This window comes from Miniopterus natalensis, chromosome 9 (assembly GCF_054644295.1).
Source record: "Miniopterus natalensis isolate mMinNat1 chromosome 9, mMinNat1.hap1, whole genome shotgun sequence".
Classification (NCBI taxonomy): domain Eukaryota; kingdom Metazoa; phylum Chordata; class Mammalia; order Chiroptera; family Miniopteridae; genus Miniopterus; species Miniopterus natalensis.
Window position 1 is genome coordinate 14,010,698 of NC_142089.1, and position 16,016 is coordinate 14,026,713.

At 51.4% G+C, this 16,016-nt stretch overlaps 1 protein-coding gene across 1 annotated transcript in view; it reads left to right on the top strand.

Annotated features, from left to right (window-relative positions):
* MAN1C1 (mannosidase alpha class 1C member 1) overlaps nt 1-9,355 on the top strand; it is a 109,324-nt gene extending 99,969 nt beyond the window's left edge. The window contains exons 8-12 of the mRNA XM_087820227.1: nt 1,150-1,265; nt 3,475-3,694; nt 6,401-6,573; nt 7,775-7,890; nt 8,843-9,355. Coding sequence (XP_087676353.1) covers nt 1,150-1,265; nt 3,475-3,694; nt 6,401-6,573; nt 7,775-7,890; nt 8,843-8,969 — 752 coding nt within the window. The 3' untranslated portion in view covers nt 8,970-9,355. The remainder of the gene's footprint in view (nt 1-1,149; nt 1,266-3,474; nt 3,695-6,400; nt 6,574-7,774; nt 7,891-8,842) is intronic.
* The last annotated feature ends 6,661 nt before the right edge of the window (nt 9,356-16,016 follow it).

Below are 16,016 nucleotides of genomic sequence, written 5' to 3' on the forward strand. Positions count from 1 at the left end.
TGAGAAATAATGTGGGAAGGCCGGGGGCTAGGAATGTCTGGGGTAGAGAGAAAACAGTGAGGGGAGGCAGGGCCAGCAGGTGAGTGTGGAGATGGCAGTGCCCCAAGCTGCGTACCTGTGAGCCAGGGCCTCCTTCTGTGGGAAATGGGGCTGACAGTGCTCACCTCGCAAGGTTCTTGGGAAGGTTGTTACGAATATACAGTGAAGCTCCTAGCTCACCGTAGACCCAATAAATGGTAGCTCTTGGTGTATTCTCTATTTCTCCCCACTCTCCCATTTTCCCTCTCTTTCTACCGCCTTTCTGCAGAGGAGCTGAAAATATCCTTCCCGTTCCCCACCTACCTTCGTCCACCCCCACCCCGAGCCCCTTCCTCTGTCTCTCTGCTTAAGTGAATCATAACAGGGAACTGGCGTTTTGTGCTTTGTTATAGCATTAAATGCCTTTATGTTTCCCTGTTGTTAATTTTTAAAGCATGTGAGTGTTTTCCGTGTCTTGCTTCTGTGGTTAAGTGGTCCTTGGTCACCTCGTCTTTCTCCTAGGACGGCCCCGTGTGGAGATGCCTCCTCCTTCAACCACAACCTGGAGTCCTGCTCTGTGGGGACTCCGGGCAGATGTCACCAGGCAGAGAGGAGGGTCCTCAAACCCGATTTGTCCTTCCCCCTGCTCCTTTGAACTTCGTTTATCCCAAGTTGCTAAATTTAAGCTGTTTTTCTAGAAGGGCTCTGTACTCTGGCTAAATTAAGCCTCTCTTTCTGCCTTTTATGAACCTGCCCAGCATTAATTACCATGTTTGTCACCAGGTAATACAAATCTCAACTCCCTGCCACCAGATTATCTTTTTTAAAGAAATGCAGCTCATTTACAGCTAATAACCGGAGGCCCTGCCGTCCTTGGCCTGCTAAAGAGACATGATTTATAGCACCTGGAAGAGCCCGGGCACCTTTGTGTGGGACCATTGCGCTGAGACAGCCTGGCTCCCCCGGTGCTGGCCATGTCTTCTCTCCGTCTCGTTCCGGGCGTGGCGGCTGCTGATTAAATGCTCGCTGGCACCGAGCACAGCACTGGCCGCCCAGGCCAGTGGGCAGGATGTGCCCTGCGCTGGGGCCTCACAGACAGAGATAATGCCTTGTCCTCTCTTCCCCTCACAGACCACGTCTCGGTCGGAGGACTTGGGGACAGTTTTTATGAATATCTGATCAAATCCTGGTTGATGTCGGCCAAGACAGATATGGAGGCTAAAGATATGTACTACAAAGCCTTGAAGGTAAGGCAGGCCCGGCTTCTTGGCGGGTGGGCATTTGCCACCAGCTCACACAGGCCTCTGAGCACGGGGGGGCCTCGCTCACCCCCCCAAGACAGCTCCCTCCCCAGTCGGCCACTCTGCACACCCCCTCTCAGGACTCTTCCCAGCACCTTGCGATGAGGGCCGGGTTAGCATCCGTGTCTCACAGATATAAAACCCAAGCTCAGGGAGGTGAAGTCATTTGTCTGAGGTCTCACAGGAAGCAGCAGGCAGTTTGATTCAGAAACCACGGTATCTATGCTTCAGTTGATGTGTCAGAGCCCAGAATGCAGCCAGTTGGGGCGCTAGGAGCCCCCACACGGGCGGCTGCCAAAGCATCAGCCATCTTCCTGCCCAGCCAGAGGTGACAATTAGTATATTCAAGCTGGGAGGGCCCTTTGTCGGTGGAGCATCCAGCTCTGTTCCTTCTCTTTCTGTAGATGGAAACCAAGGCCCAGAGGGGGAAGCACTTAGGCAAAGCCACACAGCACGGAACTGGCAGAGCTGAAGCTAGAGCAAGGTGTCCTGGCTCTGGATAGATGGACAGAAGGATGGGTGGATAGATGGGTGGGTGGAAGGATGGAAGGGTGGATGGGTAGGTGGAGATGGGTGGATGGATTGTAGGCAGTTGGTTGGATGGACGAAACTACGCCATGATCACATGAATCTAGCCAGCAATGATAATGCTTAAAGGAAACACATTGAAACAGGTCTGCAGGGCTATGGACTCTTTAATCTACGGCCTCAATAATGAGTTTTCCCTGCCCAGCTCCCAGGCACCAACACTGCAGTCATGAAGCAGCTCTTAGGACTCCAGTCCCAGCTCAGTCTGGCTCAGCCCATCCACCCCAAGCTTCTATGGCTGAGCTCAGCCCTCAGCCAGTGTCTCCTGTGGGATTAGCGTTCAGCTGGTGGCCAGATGTGCTGCCTGGAAAGGCCCTTGCTACCCTTTCCACCATTCACCACAGTTAACGAGCAGCCTAGTTCCCTGCCTTCAGGGCACCCTGTAGCTGAGGCCTCAAGGGAAGAAATGACCATGAATTATTTAAGCAAACTGGGGGCTTTACGGAAACACTTGATTGAACAGGAGACAACTGGCTTTGCTCTGTATTTGATCTCCCCAGTGAACAGCCTTCAGTGTCTCTGACCCTGGGTAAGGGCTGGACCTGTGGCAAATTTGGTACTTTGAAGAATGTTCTGGTGGTTGTCAACCTTGTTGGCATGTTAAAAGTCACACATTAAGAATCCCAATGGTCAGCCCTGGCTGGTGTGACTCAGTAGGTTGGGGCATCATCGCATACACTGAAGGGTTGCTGGTTCCATTCCCGGCCAGGGTGCATGCGAGAGGCAACCTGTGAGAGGCAACTGATAGATGTCTCTCTTTCACATCAATGTTTCTCTATCTGTCCCTTCCTCCCTCTCTAAAAATCAATAAAAAATGTATTTTTTTTAATCCCAATGGCCAGTGTGCACCCCACCAAGGTTACATCAGAACCTCTGGGGTGGGACCCAAGCAACAGCCTGGAAAGCTGCTGGGGTGGAGGGAGGGGCAGTTCCAGTATGCAGGTTAGGGTGTGGGGGCTTCAGACAGGCCAACTGGGCAACCCCTGAGGGTTATGGGAAAACGGGCAAGAAGGGCAGAGCTTCTGTCACTCTGGCCTTCTCCTGGCAGGTACCTTCAGTGCCTGGTTTTATTTAGCCCCCATTTTACAGATGAAACTGAGGGTCAGAAAGGCCCAAGATCACACAACAGCAAGTCAGAGCCAGGGTGCAAACACAGTCTGATTGCCTCCAGGTCCAGTGACTCTCTCACCATTGATATGTCTCTCTCTCTCCCCCTCCCTCCCTCTCTCTGAAATCAACAGATGTATTAAAGAAAAAAAAAAAAAAGATTTGCTGAAACAAATTTTTTTGTATGTAGATTTAAAAGTCTATGTAAGAGACCCTGGGCAGCTACCTTATGTTTAAGCCCCAGCAGGCACCAGGCCTCAGCTGGGCGAGGGCGGAACCTCCATAGGCACCATCGGGCCAGCTCCCGGCTGAAGTCAGTCGGCCTCCTTTGCCCGGGATGCAGGGCTCAGTGGAGCTGTGTCTGCTGCTGTCTCCAAAACATTCATTTTCCGTCCTTTCCCCTCCCTTCTCTGTGCCCTCCCACACCCCCTCTCCCGCATAATTCCTACCTTGCTCCCAGGCAATAGATACCTACTTGGTGAAAGTGTCTCCTGAGGGGCTGACCTACATTGCTGAGTGGCGCGGGGGGATTCTGGACCACAAGATGGGGCACCTGGCCTGTTTCTCCGGGGGCATGATCGCCCTCGGCGCCGAGGATGCCGAGGAGGACAAGAGGGCCCACTACCGAGAACTCGCAGCCCAGATCACTAAGACGTGCCACGAGTCGTACGACCGCTCAGGTAACCCAGCAAGGAGACTGACCAGCAGGACAGACTGAGGCTAGACACAAGGAAGAACTGGGAAGTCCAGCAGAGTGGCAGGAGTGAAGGGAACACGTGGTCTTAGGGAAGTGTCACCTTCTGCAGGTATACAGAATTTAACGAGGGACGTGCTGTGTATGCGCTGAGGCTGTAACCTAAGTTACAGGGAAAATAGGGATGATGTATTAAGCCATTGGTGTGTGCCAGGTGTTGTTCAGCACTTGACATATATCACGCTGAGCCTCACAACACAGATGAGGAAACAGGCTCAGAGATGACGCGGCCAAGGTCCCATGAGTGGGGCACAGAGCGGAGTCCTCCGGCCCCTGAGGCAGAAACATTGGCTTCCTGAGGCTAGTGAATTCCTTCCCCTAACCCCCGACCCTCAAACATACCTCTGCTTTTCCTCCCCAGAAGCCCCCCCCATTCAGTGAGTCTCGGCACCTCCTGGCACCACCATTTATCAACCTCTTTGATCCAAGCTTGAGGGCTTTTCACTGTCCACTCAGCACTCAGGCAGAACTGTCAAATGCTAGAGTCAGAAGTCATGTTAGAGAACATGAGCCCGACTCCTCATTTTACACATGGAGAACAGAGTCAGTCCAGAGCCAAAGTCACACTGTTGTGAGTAGCTAAGCCGGGGCTCGAACCCAGGTCTCCTGATGCTCAGGTCCACCTTGTATGCTGCCTCTGAACAGCGGCCCTCAGAACAATCCCCGGCCCCCAGGACCCCAGAAGGTGCCCGATACTCTGAATTTAATCCCAGTCTTATTTGGAGGAGAGGACCCAAGATTTACAGTAAAAATTCCTGGGTCGGGTGCCACTCCGCCACTCACCAGCTAGATGGCCTCCGTTTTCTCATCAGTTCAATGGGAACAATAATGCAGGTCTCCAGGATAGTAGAGGGTCCCACAGAAAGCACGTTGCCGGCCTCCTTCAGCCAATAGCACGGAGGCGTTTGTTAGTGGCCCACAGAAATGTGTCTGTGACCGCCACAGTGAATCCTGATCTCCCGAGCTGTTCAGAAAGCCAGCGGTTCACGATGGGTGCCTAAAACTGGTCTTCCGTTCCCTTCAGAGAGCTCTCTCTGTCAGCGCCATAAACAAATAGGAAATCTCAGGAACAATAAAAGCTTGCTATTTGTCTGGGACAATCAGCCCAGACCGTAAAAGACAGTCGGCTTAATAGAGCAGATCGTTCCAGCCAGCCCGGCTTGGCCACGGACGGCTGCAGGAGTCGCTTTCACCCTCGCCCATTAGCAGCTTGGCAAGACGACCGCTTTCTGATGTTAGGAGTGGCTGCACCATTTGGGAGATCAGAAGGGCCTGGGTCTGGCTTACGCCTCTTCTAGGAAGCCCTCCACAGAAGAGTAGGATGTCCTGTGACGCCTGTGTCCTGAGGAAAGGCAGCTCAAGGCCTCTCGGGTCCTGAACCCCAGTGAGCAGAGGAAGGGCTCACAACAGGACCAGAACTGGGCCCTCCGCCAACCTGCACAGGATGCGCAGGCACTAAAGGGAGGAGGGTCCTGCCCGGCTGGCGTGGCTCAGCGGTTGAGCTCGACCTATGAACCAGGAGGTCACAGTTTGATTCCCAGTCGGGACACACGCCCAGGTTGTGGGCTCGATCCCCAGCAGGGGGCGTGCAGGAGGCAGCCAGTCAATGACTGTCATCATTAATGTTTCTATCTCTCTTCCTCTCTCTAAAATCAATAAAATATATTTTAAAAAAGTAAAAAGAGAGGAACATCCAACCCACATACCCTAAATTTTAGGCTCAGAAGGGAAAGAGAGAGGGCACAGGCTGGGAAAGGGCATCAGACAGATCCAGGGTGTCATCCCAGCTCAGCCACAGCTTGCTCTGTGTTCCCTGGGACAGGTTACTCAGCCTCTCTGATCCTTAGTTTCCACACTCATGACAGGGATAACATCTCCCTCAGCAAAACCACATTTCTTTAAGGATTGAAACAATGTCTGTAAAGCACCTAGCACAGCCTTTGAAATCATAAATGGCAACTGCAGTGGTGGTGATGTAATTGTGGTCATCCACAAAACAGGAATGGCAGTAAATTGTCCACAAACAAAACAATAACAGCAGCAAAACCCAGACCTCACCAGCCTTCTTTATTTAGTCAGCATCCCCTGCCTGAGTATGTGCTCTGGGCAGGTCTTTCCCTCATCTCCATGTCAACAGTCTCCCAAACTGTCAACTCTGGAAGGCTGTTTCTGAGAAAAGCTAAAAGCAGTTTCCTAAGGTCTGTGGAGAAGCTTCATTGCATATTAGCATATTAAAGGATCTGATAAGTCCTGTGTGAGTGAGACTATTTTACTTTGCTTAACCCACTGTTCTCCAAATGTATTTAAACCTGGAACCCTGTCTTGGCTGAGCTCTGGCTAACATCTCACAGAGCTGATGTCTCAAAATACACAGTTAGGGAACACCACCCCAACCTTTGCCTCCCCAGACTGCTGGGTCGTTGGATTCTCAAGTTCTAAAACTGCAAAATTTTTGAGGCCTCCAGGGTCTTGCTTTGGCCAACCTGGGCCAACAGGGAAGCTGTATATCTGCCAGACTCAACCTTATCAGGCATTGCAGGCAGGGCCTACCCCACACCAGTCCATCATCAACCATCACTCCCAGATCTATCCTGGGGCAGCCAGGCCCTCTGTTTTCTGGGTCATTCCACAGATACCAAACTGGGGCCCGAGGCCTTCTGGTTTAACTCCGGCAAAGAAGCAATGGCCACGCAGCTGAGCGAGAGCTACTACATCCTGAGACCTGAGGTGGTGGAGAGCTACATGTACTTATGGCGGCAGACCCACAACCCCATCTACAGGGAGTGGGGCTGGGAAGTGGTGATGGTGAGTGGGCCAGGCTGGGGGAAAAGGGGTGGGGAGGCTTAAACGGGTAGCAGGTGACCCTGAGAAGTCACAGTCAGGGTCCAAACCCCCTGACTCAGCACTGAGAGGAAGGTCAAGTCAGGTTGGCATCTGGCTAAAGTTCAGAATTCAAAGGGTCAAAGTTGTGTTTGCAGAGCCAGGAGTCCCCAGCTCGGCAGAATCAAGCCAGGGGCTTGAGAAGAAAGTTTTGAGGCCCGTAGCCTTGGGGGCCTGCTTTCTGACCCTGAAGCCTGGACCAATGCTGCAGATTTCTTCTCTCAAAGAGGAATGGCTGCCAGGCCAGCAGCTCACTTCCCTCCTTTCTCCAAAGCCATCCCAGTCCCATGCAACCCCCATCCCTCTCTGGGCTCTGCTCCACCCACCCCTACCACCAGTCTCTCCTCTAGTAGCCCTCTTGTCCCCAACTACCTAGTGGGAAATTTCATGCCCACTTTGGGGCAGGTGTCAAAGGCAGGTGTGGAGACCCCAGAAGGTTCCTTGATGGATGCTGAGCCTTCTCTGTCCTTCCCCCCACCTTCCCCAACCCACTGCTCTCAGAGGCACTGACTGTCCTGGAGAGAGCCATACGCAGAGTGTTATCCTCAGTTGGGGCACAGGGGCCTGCTCAGGTTCATTGTAATGGCTCACTGGCCAGAGTCTCCTGCTTCCCTGAGACCTGGTCCTTGGCCACTGAAGGCTAAGTATTTTGTGCTCCTGGGCCCCATCTGCAAACGCTCAGTGGATAAAAAGTGCATTTCTATACAAAAACCAGACAGCCCACGGACCTCTAGCCCACGGACCACATCTCCATGGAGAATTCTGGAGTATGACAGTCCCAGATCCCAGCCCACAGACATCACCAGTTGCCTTCCTCTGTCCCCACTGTAGGCAAGTCTGCCATCAGTCTATTCCCTGAAAGGTAAAGAGAAGCTTCTTTTAGGCTCACACCAGGTGCAGAGCTCGGGGCGCAGTCCATTGGGACCGAGCTTTGGGCAGCAGGCCCTTCAAGCCTGGCAGCAGGGCTGAACCTTGAGAACAATTCGGCCTTCTGCCTCCACAAATGCCAGGGGTCCCCATTGAGGGGTCAGGGGCCTGACCATTGTCGAGCTTGGCCTGCTGCACAGGCATGAGTCTTGGGGGGCCTCTCCTCTCCTCACACCAGGGCTCACTTCCTTTTCTTCAGGCCTTGGAGAAATACTGTCGGACAAAAACCGGTTTCTCTGGGATCCAGAACGTGTACAGTAGCATTCCCAGCTACGACAACAAGCAGCAGACCTTCTTTCTAGCGGAGACACTAAAGTGAGTCGGGCTTGGTCAGCATTCTTTCCAGTGGACTACACGGCTTTTCTTAGGGATGGCGGAAGGGTCAGCAGTTTGTCCCTTCACCAGTGTCAGAGTCTTCAGTCACAGGAAGGGGCCCAAGAGGGATGGGGGTCTTGGGATCCAGAGTGTGACATCCCCAGGAATGAGCCTTGGGCCCAGCCAGTTTCTCTACTCAGAGAGTGAGGCCAGGTTGGACTCTACCCCACGAAGTATTAGCTGTGGTAAGTTCAGTTCTGTAGCCTGTCTCCTCAGATTACTGAAGTCCTATAAAACTGTGCCTTCTTCTATAAATAAAAATAACCATGATGATCTCGATACTGGTCACTGCTGGTGACTTACCTCTGCATGTAGCTGCACTGTTCCCTCACTTCCTTGCTGTTCCCCAGAGCAATGCCCTTGAGCCTTAACCCTTTAGGATGAACTTGAATGATCCTTTCCTTCTAGTAAAAACCCACATGGCTTGGGAAGCTGGGGTTCTGGAGCTACCACTTCCTGTTCATTTTAGTGCCCTAACATCTACTTTATAGAGTCTCCTGGAGGGCACGTAAGGGAGCATCCCAAGAGTTTAGACTGGTGCAGTACTCAGGCCACCCTGCAGAGAAAGGAGAATCTAGGCCATAAGGTTTCCTGGCGGGACTCACACACAGGGCCAGGTGGGGCAAGTACCTGAACACAGCTGTTAGGTGTGAGGGCTGGGGGCAGAGCCAGGATTAAACCAGGGCTGTTTTCCCCAAAGCTCAGTGCTCTTCTTGGCGTCCACAGCATCTTCCCTGGGTCCAACCCTCCAAGCGGATTTGGGGTCTTGGAGCACCCTGCACCCATAGCCACAGGCCTGTGACAGAGGCCCCTGAGGTTCATTCTCGGGGGAGGCCCTGTTCCCAGAGCACTGACAGGCTGTGTATTGCTTCCCTCCCTGCTGGGGGCACAGGTATCTCTATCTTCTGTTCTCTGAAGATGACATGCTCTCCCTAGAAGACTGGGTGTTCAACACGGAGGCCCACCCACTCCCCGTGAACCACTCGGACAGCGCTGGCAGGGTTGGGGACCAACTCTGACCCCATCTCCCTGCCACTCCTGAGGCCGCTGCAGGGACACCTTGCCTTTTCAGGTTTTGGGACTGTTCTCAAAAGGATTGGGAACGTAGGCCCCACTCCAGGCAGATGTGCTGGATAAGCAACTTATTTTCCTCTGTGAGGAGACAGGACTTGAAGACACAGCAATGTCGCACCAGGCCAGACATTCCTTTCTACAGAGAATTTCTATGAAACCCTCTCAGTTGCCATTTCAGGGCCAAAGGACTGGAGGTTTGCATATCGACCCCATGTATTTGGTTCACTTCCTTTCATTTTGGGGGTATTTTTATTTTTGCTTGATTTTCCCTTTTCTCTACAGTTGTGTTTTATCACAAATTATAAGTAGTTTTCAAAATCATGTGCTTTCAAAAACAATCACGTTGATCAATTAAACCTTAAAGTATTTGTCCACATACAAAAACCTTGACCTTATTTTCTGTACAGTGGTGCCTCGGAATCCGAACGTCTCTGCTTACGAACATTTTGGGTTACAAATGCTGTAAACCCGAAATTAAATGCTTCGGTTTTCGAACACGCCTTGGAAGTCGAACACGCCACACGGCTTCCGCTGAGGGCAAGCTCCTGAGGCCCAGCTGTCGGCTGTGGATCCCTTGGTTTTCGAACATTTTAGAACTCGAACGGTCTCCTGGAGTGGATCACATTCGAAAACCGAGGGACCACTGTATTTTAAATGCCTCTTGCCCAACATTCACTATATGTTCAGTTATGTGTCATTTATGTTATAACTTGAGGAGGGGCTCCCCTTTGATTTGGGCCTAAGTGTTACGAATCACTAGTGCTATTTTCATTATTGTAATGGAAAAATCTGGAAACTTACAATAAAAGAGTTTATTGAGTAAAATACGATTGGGTTCATTGCACATCAGTGACTCCTGGGAAAACCACTGCAGTGTTATCAGAATAATCATCCAGCAGTTGATCTGCAAGTGTGGGGAAACTTTTGTCTGCCAAGGGCCATTTGGATATTTCTATCATTCGAGGGCTATATAAAATTACCAACTTAAAAGTTAGCCTGCTATATTTGGTCACACATTTAATTTACTCTCCCCTAATGTGATGGCTGGAACTGCTACTCTTTGGTGAGGCCGTGGCAGGGCCAGACATTCCCCACCCCTGATTTAAGGTATAATTTAGCAAATGACTCCAACTCCTATTACCTTCCCTTAAATAGGACCTAATATATTCAGGAAGGGTGAGGCCAATCCTTTTGAAAGAGTTGGATATTTATACTTAGGTCAAGGCTTGGAAGAGGTCCAGAGAGAGGCAGCAACTTGCCTGAGGTCACGCAGCCGATTAAGGCAGAGGTGACCCAGCCACTGTGATTTGCTGGCCATCCCAGCCCTGTGTACATCTGCTCCATCACTCAGCAGATACTCAGTGAGTGCCTACAGGGGATCGGACACTGCGCTAGGTGCCAGAGACGCTGTAAGCGAGACAGGCATAAGTCCTGCCCTCAGGAAGCCTACAAGTCACCGAGGGAGAAACAGACAGTAAAGCAAACCAACAGGTAAGTAACGTGCCTGCAAGTTATAGGAAATGCTACAGAGGAGACAAAGGGCTGAAGTACTGATGGCAAGGACGTATCTTAGGGGTCAAGGAGAGCCTCTCTGACCAGATAACCTTCAAGCTGACACCTAGAAGATAAGAAGGAAGGGTGGGACAAGCACCCCACAAACCCACTCTCCCCCGTGACCACCCATCCCCTGCTTCCCTGAGGCCCCCTGAAACACTGAGGCTCCCCTGCTGAGCAGGAATTCAGGTCCCAGCAGTGTGGTGAGCGCTTTTCCTCCCCTCGCCCCCACCCCTCTGCAGCTTGTCTACACAGCGTACTTCACAAGGTAGTTTCGAGCCCTTCCTCCTGCTCAGCTGCTTCATTTTGGCTCTGTTATCAACTTGAGTAGCCCCCGGGTTGTTGGGGCCCGGGCCAGGTGACCTCATCTCTCTGGGTCATCTTTTCCATCAAGCAGAGGGAAGACCCCCCACCTCACAAGGTTGCTGTCAGAGTAAGAGGGATACTGCTGGTGCCCTGGGGGTGTGGGAAGTGTTCCCAGCATGTTTCCTAAGCAGTAGTCAGAGCTATAGGTGAACTGTCCCTGTAGCAGGAGCCCTGGCATTCGGTGGATAAGTCACTGCCCAAATCTAGCAAATCACTGCACCCCTGAAAGCATGGCCCTGGAGACTCACCCGTGCCCATTAAAAAAGAAAGGAAAACAGAAAAATGCATTACACAAACATTGTAGAGAAGTTAGGGAAGAAAGATAAGATAAAAGAGAAATCATTCACTGTCTGACCCTCCAGGATGAATACCGCTATATTTTCTTCAAGATCTTTTTCTATGAATGTACAGAGTATTTTTTTTGCAAATATGGTATCATACTATGCATCCTGTCTTAGTATAATCTGCTCTGCACTAAACTACAGATTATGAACATCTTTCCATGCCAACAAATGTGCATTTACCTCATCGCTGTGCCTGGCTGCATAGCATTCCCTCGTGCGCTGTATCACGCGCTTGGGTCTAAGCCCTATTGCTGGGCATTTGGGTTGGCGTCAGTTTGGGTTCTTAGCTCCAAATAGAAACTAACTCCGTCGGATTTAAGCAAAATAATAATAACAATAATGTATTGAAATGCCTCGGGTTGGCTCATGAAACAAGAGCGTGGACAGCCAGACCTCAAGAAGGACTAGGTAGAGGATCTGGCGAGGTACCCAGGCTGCAAGAACGGGGGGGGGGGGGGGGGGGGGGCGCCAGCCTCCCGAGGCACCACCACCAGGCTGGGTGGGCTGGGTGAATCCAAGTGTTTCCCCCAGCCAAGGCAGGGGGCGGGCATCCTGACTGGAGGAGAAAATGAGGTTTGCTACCAAAATAATAGACCTGCCTGCTGGCTAGGCAAAAACAGCAGGACTGTTCACGGGTTTTGCTTTGATGTTTCTCAGCATCATAAAGAGAATTATGAGAGCGTACTCGACCATTCCTCTTTCCCTCTGTCCAACTCCTTAGGGTCAGCTCCTGGAATATCTCCCTACTGCAGAGTCACTTCAAAGTTCTCCAAGGCCCCAGGCTCCCCCACTGGGCCCATGTCACTTGTCCTCTCCTCCCCCAGTATCTTGTCTTCTGCGGTATCGCGGGGAACAAGTTGTAAAAATGAATATTTTTAAATTCATCCCCCAGGAGGGCCCTCGCAGGTGAAGGGCCCTTTAGGCAATTTAACTCTGTTCCAGGGATAAAATAAGTAAGAGTTGAGGCAGGCTGAGAGGAGAGAGGACTTAAAGGCTGAGTCATACTCACTGAGGCAGAATCCAAGCTCCTGAACCTTGAGCAGACCCCTCCTCCAGAGCCCAAGTCAGCGTGATGCTGGGCTCATTTAAGCCTCATTTTTGCCCTTGATTTTGGATGGAACCACCTTTGCACCTGTTTTCGTCATAGACCAGCTTAATGCTTCGCTAGCACCTGGCTCCAGGCACTGAGGCCTGCAGAGCACCACACCCCTGGGAAGAGGGGGACACTGTCCCCCTTTTCCAGATTCCTCCCTTTAAGTGACTGTGTGTTTGTTTGGACTGGCGTCGTGCATCGCACTGTGTCTTTGGCAAGTTACAAAGTTCAAAAGACAAAATGCATTGGAAAGAGAAGCAGAAATAGAAAATCTGATTTAAAGGCAGCATCCCTGCCTGGCCTGACCTGGCTCAGCGGTTGAGCATCGGCCTAGGATCCAGGAGGCCACGGTTCGATTCCCAGTCAGGGCACATGCCCAGGTTGCCGGCTCGATCCCCAGTCGAGGGCGTGCAGGAGGCAGCCGATCGACGACTCTCTCATCACTGCTGTTTCCATCTCTCTCTCTTCCTCTTCCTTCCCCTCTCTGAAATCAATAAAGATATATTTTAAAATAAAATAAAGGCAGCATCCCTGCGATCCAAAATGTGATTCTCAGTTCTTTTCCCTTTGCTCTGGGGAGGCAACCCTTCATGGTCTGAGAAGGTGCTGGAGATGGGAAATGGGCCAGATCCCCCCAGCTCCCCTCCCCCTCTGGGGGTCTGTCCTTGAAAACAGGCTCATTGATCCTGTGACACAGAGATGCTCAGCCCTCAACGATCAATGCTTAATCACACACTACAGGGGGAGAGGGGTACTGATGCTTTTTATTTTATATCCAAAAATATCTGTTAGGTTTCCTATATTTGGGACAATATTTTGATCCCACTCAGCCTGTCTCTTAAATCAGAGCTTCTCAAACTTGAATGTGCACCTGAACCACCTGGGGATCTTGTTAAAATGCAGGTTCATATTCAGTGGCTCTGGTGTGGAGCCCAAGATCCCGCACTTCTAACAACCTCCCGGGAGATGCTGATGCTGCAGGTCCTAGGGCCACACTCTGAGTAATAAGGCCTCAGTTAATGGCCACTCCTTTGGTTTCTGCCTTGTATTTGCATCCCTGGAGTTGTAGCCTCTCCAGAGTACAGTAGAGGGACTTAGGTGTTGGGATGGCATCTATCAGTACCTTGGCTGCAGAGAACGCAGATGTCTATTACCTACGCCAGCAGCTCCCCCTCCTCCAGGGCAGTCAGGATAAGAAAGGAGCAGGCTTGCTGGCGGCTTGCATCAATACTGTCCGGTAGAACTCTCTGCGACGATGGGAATGTTCCCTATCTGTGCCATCTAGCAGGGAAGACACATGTGGATGTTGAGCACTTAAAATGTGGCAGGTGTGACTGAGGAACGAAATATTTAATTTTGTTTCATTTTAATTAAATATAAATAGCGACGTATGATTCCTAGTCGCCGTTTGGACAGTGCTGACTTAGAAAGCCTGTCCTCTGCTCACTAACTCCCTGACCCTCCACCAGCTGCATCATTACAAAAGTAATCTTGGCACAACACACACTGTGTGGGAACTCAAGGATTCCCTTGAATATACGTGGTTATTTTTATACTCATCCCAGCTTCCGACTGTTTTCTGCAAAAGCCTCTGGCTTTTATTTTGTTTTGTTTTTTTTTCTCCCTCACTGTTTACCTGCAGATAGCCGTGCATTCTGTCAGGTTGAAGAGGAGACGGGCAGAGTGGCAGGACAGAAGGGGACCAACACAGGTTGAAACCAAGTGGACCTGGGTTCAGCCCACCTGTGCCCTTTCCCTGGGCTGTGTGACCTTGGGCAAGGCCCTTAACCTCCCTGAGCATATGCTTCCCCATCTGTGGAAAGTAAGGGTGATTTCAAGGGTTAATTGAGCTCCCCAGTGTTGAAACTCAATACATACAGTGATGATTACTATTGTGTGAATGTCCTTTGTAAACCATAAAGCCTTGAGTAAATGTGAGGCAAAACACTGCTATCGAAATCCTTTTTTTAAAACAAAATGCTCTGAAACTTGGAGGAAACAGCATCAACCAGACTCAGGAGACAGACAAAATTCTCAGAGCAATAAATCTGAACATTTTATGTCTTTTGCATTGAGCAAGCATCTTGCCGTTAGCCCTGAATCTAGGAAATTGGGAGGAAGATTTGTTGACTGTCCAAGGGCTTCCCGGGACCAGGCTGGCCTTGGGGGATGCTCAGGCAGGCGTGGAGGATTGAAGGAAGATGCTGAGAGCTTGCCCAGGAATCTGGCAGAGAGGTGTCCCTGCTTTGGGGGATGTTTGAGGTCCAATTCATATTTCCTCTTCACAGGAGTCCTGATGAACCCTGAAGGCAAAGATCTACAGAAGAGGAAACCAAGGCTTGCTCAGGTGTAACAGCTGTTCTTGGCCCCTGGGCAGCTCTACGGAAGCCCAGAGTTGCCATCTCCCCAGAGCTGAGCCTTTTCCCAGAGGCTCGCTGACCTGAGCAGTCTTGTAGGCCCACCCCTCACCCTCACCCTTCTGAGCGTTGAAAGATAGAAACACCCCAATCCCAGCAGCACATTTCTCCAGCCCTGGGCCCAGAGACCAGTGGGGTGTCTGTGTCTTAAACAAAAACAAAGTGTAGTATATAAAAGTAATCTGGTAAAGAAAACTTCTCTCATTTATTTTCCAGGGGCCTTGGCTCATCAATCTTCCCCTCCTAACCTGCTTTGTGCTCTGTTAGCTTTGCTTCCTGACAGAATGGAATTTGCTTTTCTAATGGCATCTGCCGTATGCGGGGTGTCCCCAAACATTAATGGTAATGAGTTGGAAGTGGCACAGTTGGAAGCCTTTGGAAGCCAACACCAGATGTCAGGCCCTCAGTGGATGCTTCTGAGGATGTGGAGCCAGAGCACTGGGCAGGGGGCTGGGTCCAGGACCCACAATTCCTGGTCCCTGGGAATCATTCATCCAAAAGACACTGCCCACCATATGCCAGGTCCTGTGTGGAGCTTGGAAGACAGGGCCCTGCCTGCATGGTACTGTCATGGCTGGTTACCCATGAAAGACATAAGTGGTGGTAGTGACAAGCCCCTGCCCCCACGCAGTCCACTGGGTCATCCCCTGGGAGGTGAGCAAGAGATTTGGACTCAGACAAACCTAGGTGCCAAAACTCAGGCCCTTAATTTTTAAATGAGGCAAATAATCCTCACCCCACCGGGTCGCTTGAGAACAAAATGAGGTCAGGTAAAGCACCCACCACCAAGTCCAGGGCACAGTGGGGGTTCAATACCTGTTAAATCCCACTGACATCCCAAACCGGACAGTTGCACAAGCGCTGGGGTTAGCGGTGATCTCCAAGGATGGCACCGCTGCTTCCCTGGGCTCAGGTCCAGCGGCTTCAGTCGCTGCTGCCCTCTCCTGGGAAGTGCAGACAGAGCCTCCCCGGGCTCCTGGGGACGCTGACATAACGGAAAAGAGCTCCAGTGGAATCGAGGGTCCTGGGGCTTCACAGACAGGAAAACATTTCCTCAAACCCCACCCACCTCCATTCCCAAGGTCCTTCGCCAAGCATGCCAAATGTTGCTCTTGGGAAAATCACACCTGTGGCGATGCCAAGCCCAGCAGAGCAGAGGGCAGCCAGCGACTCACCGCCCAGCCCCGCAGCCGAGGTTGGCCCAAGGAGGGCTTCCTG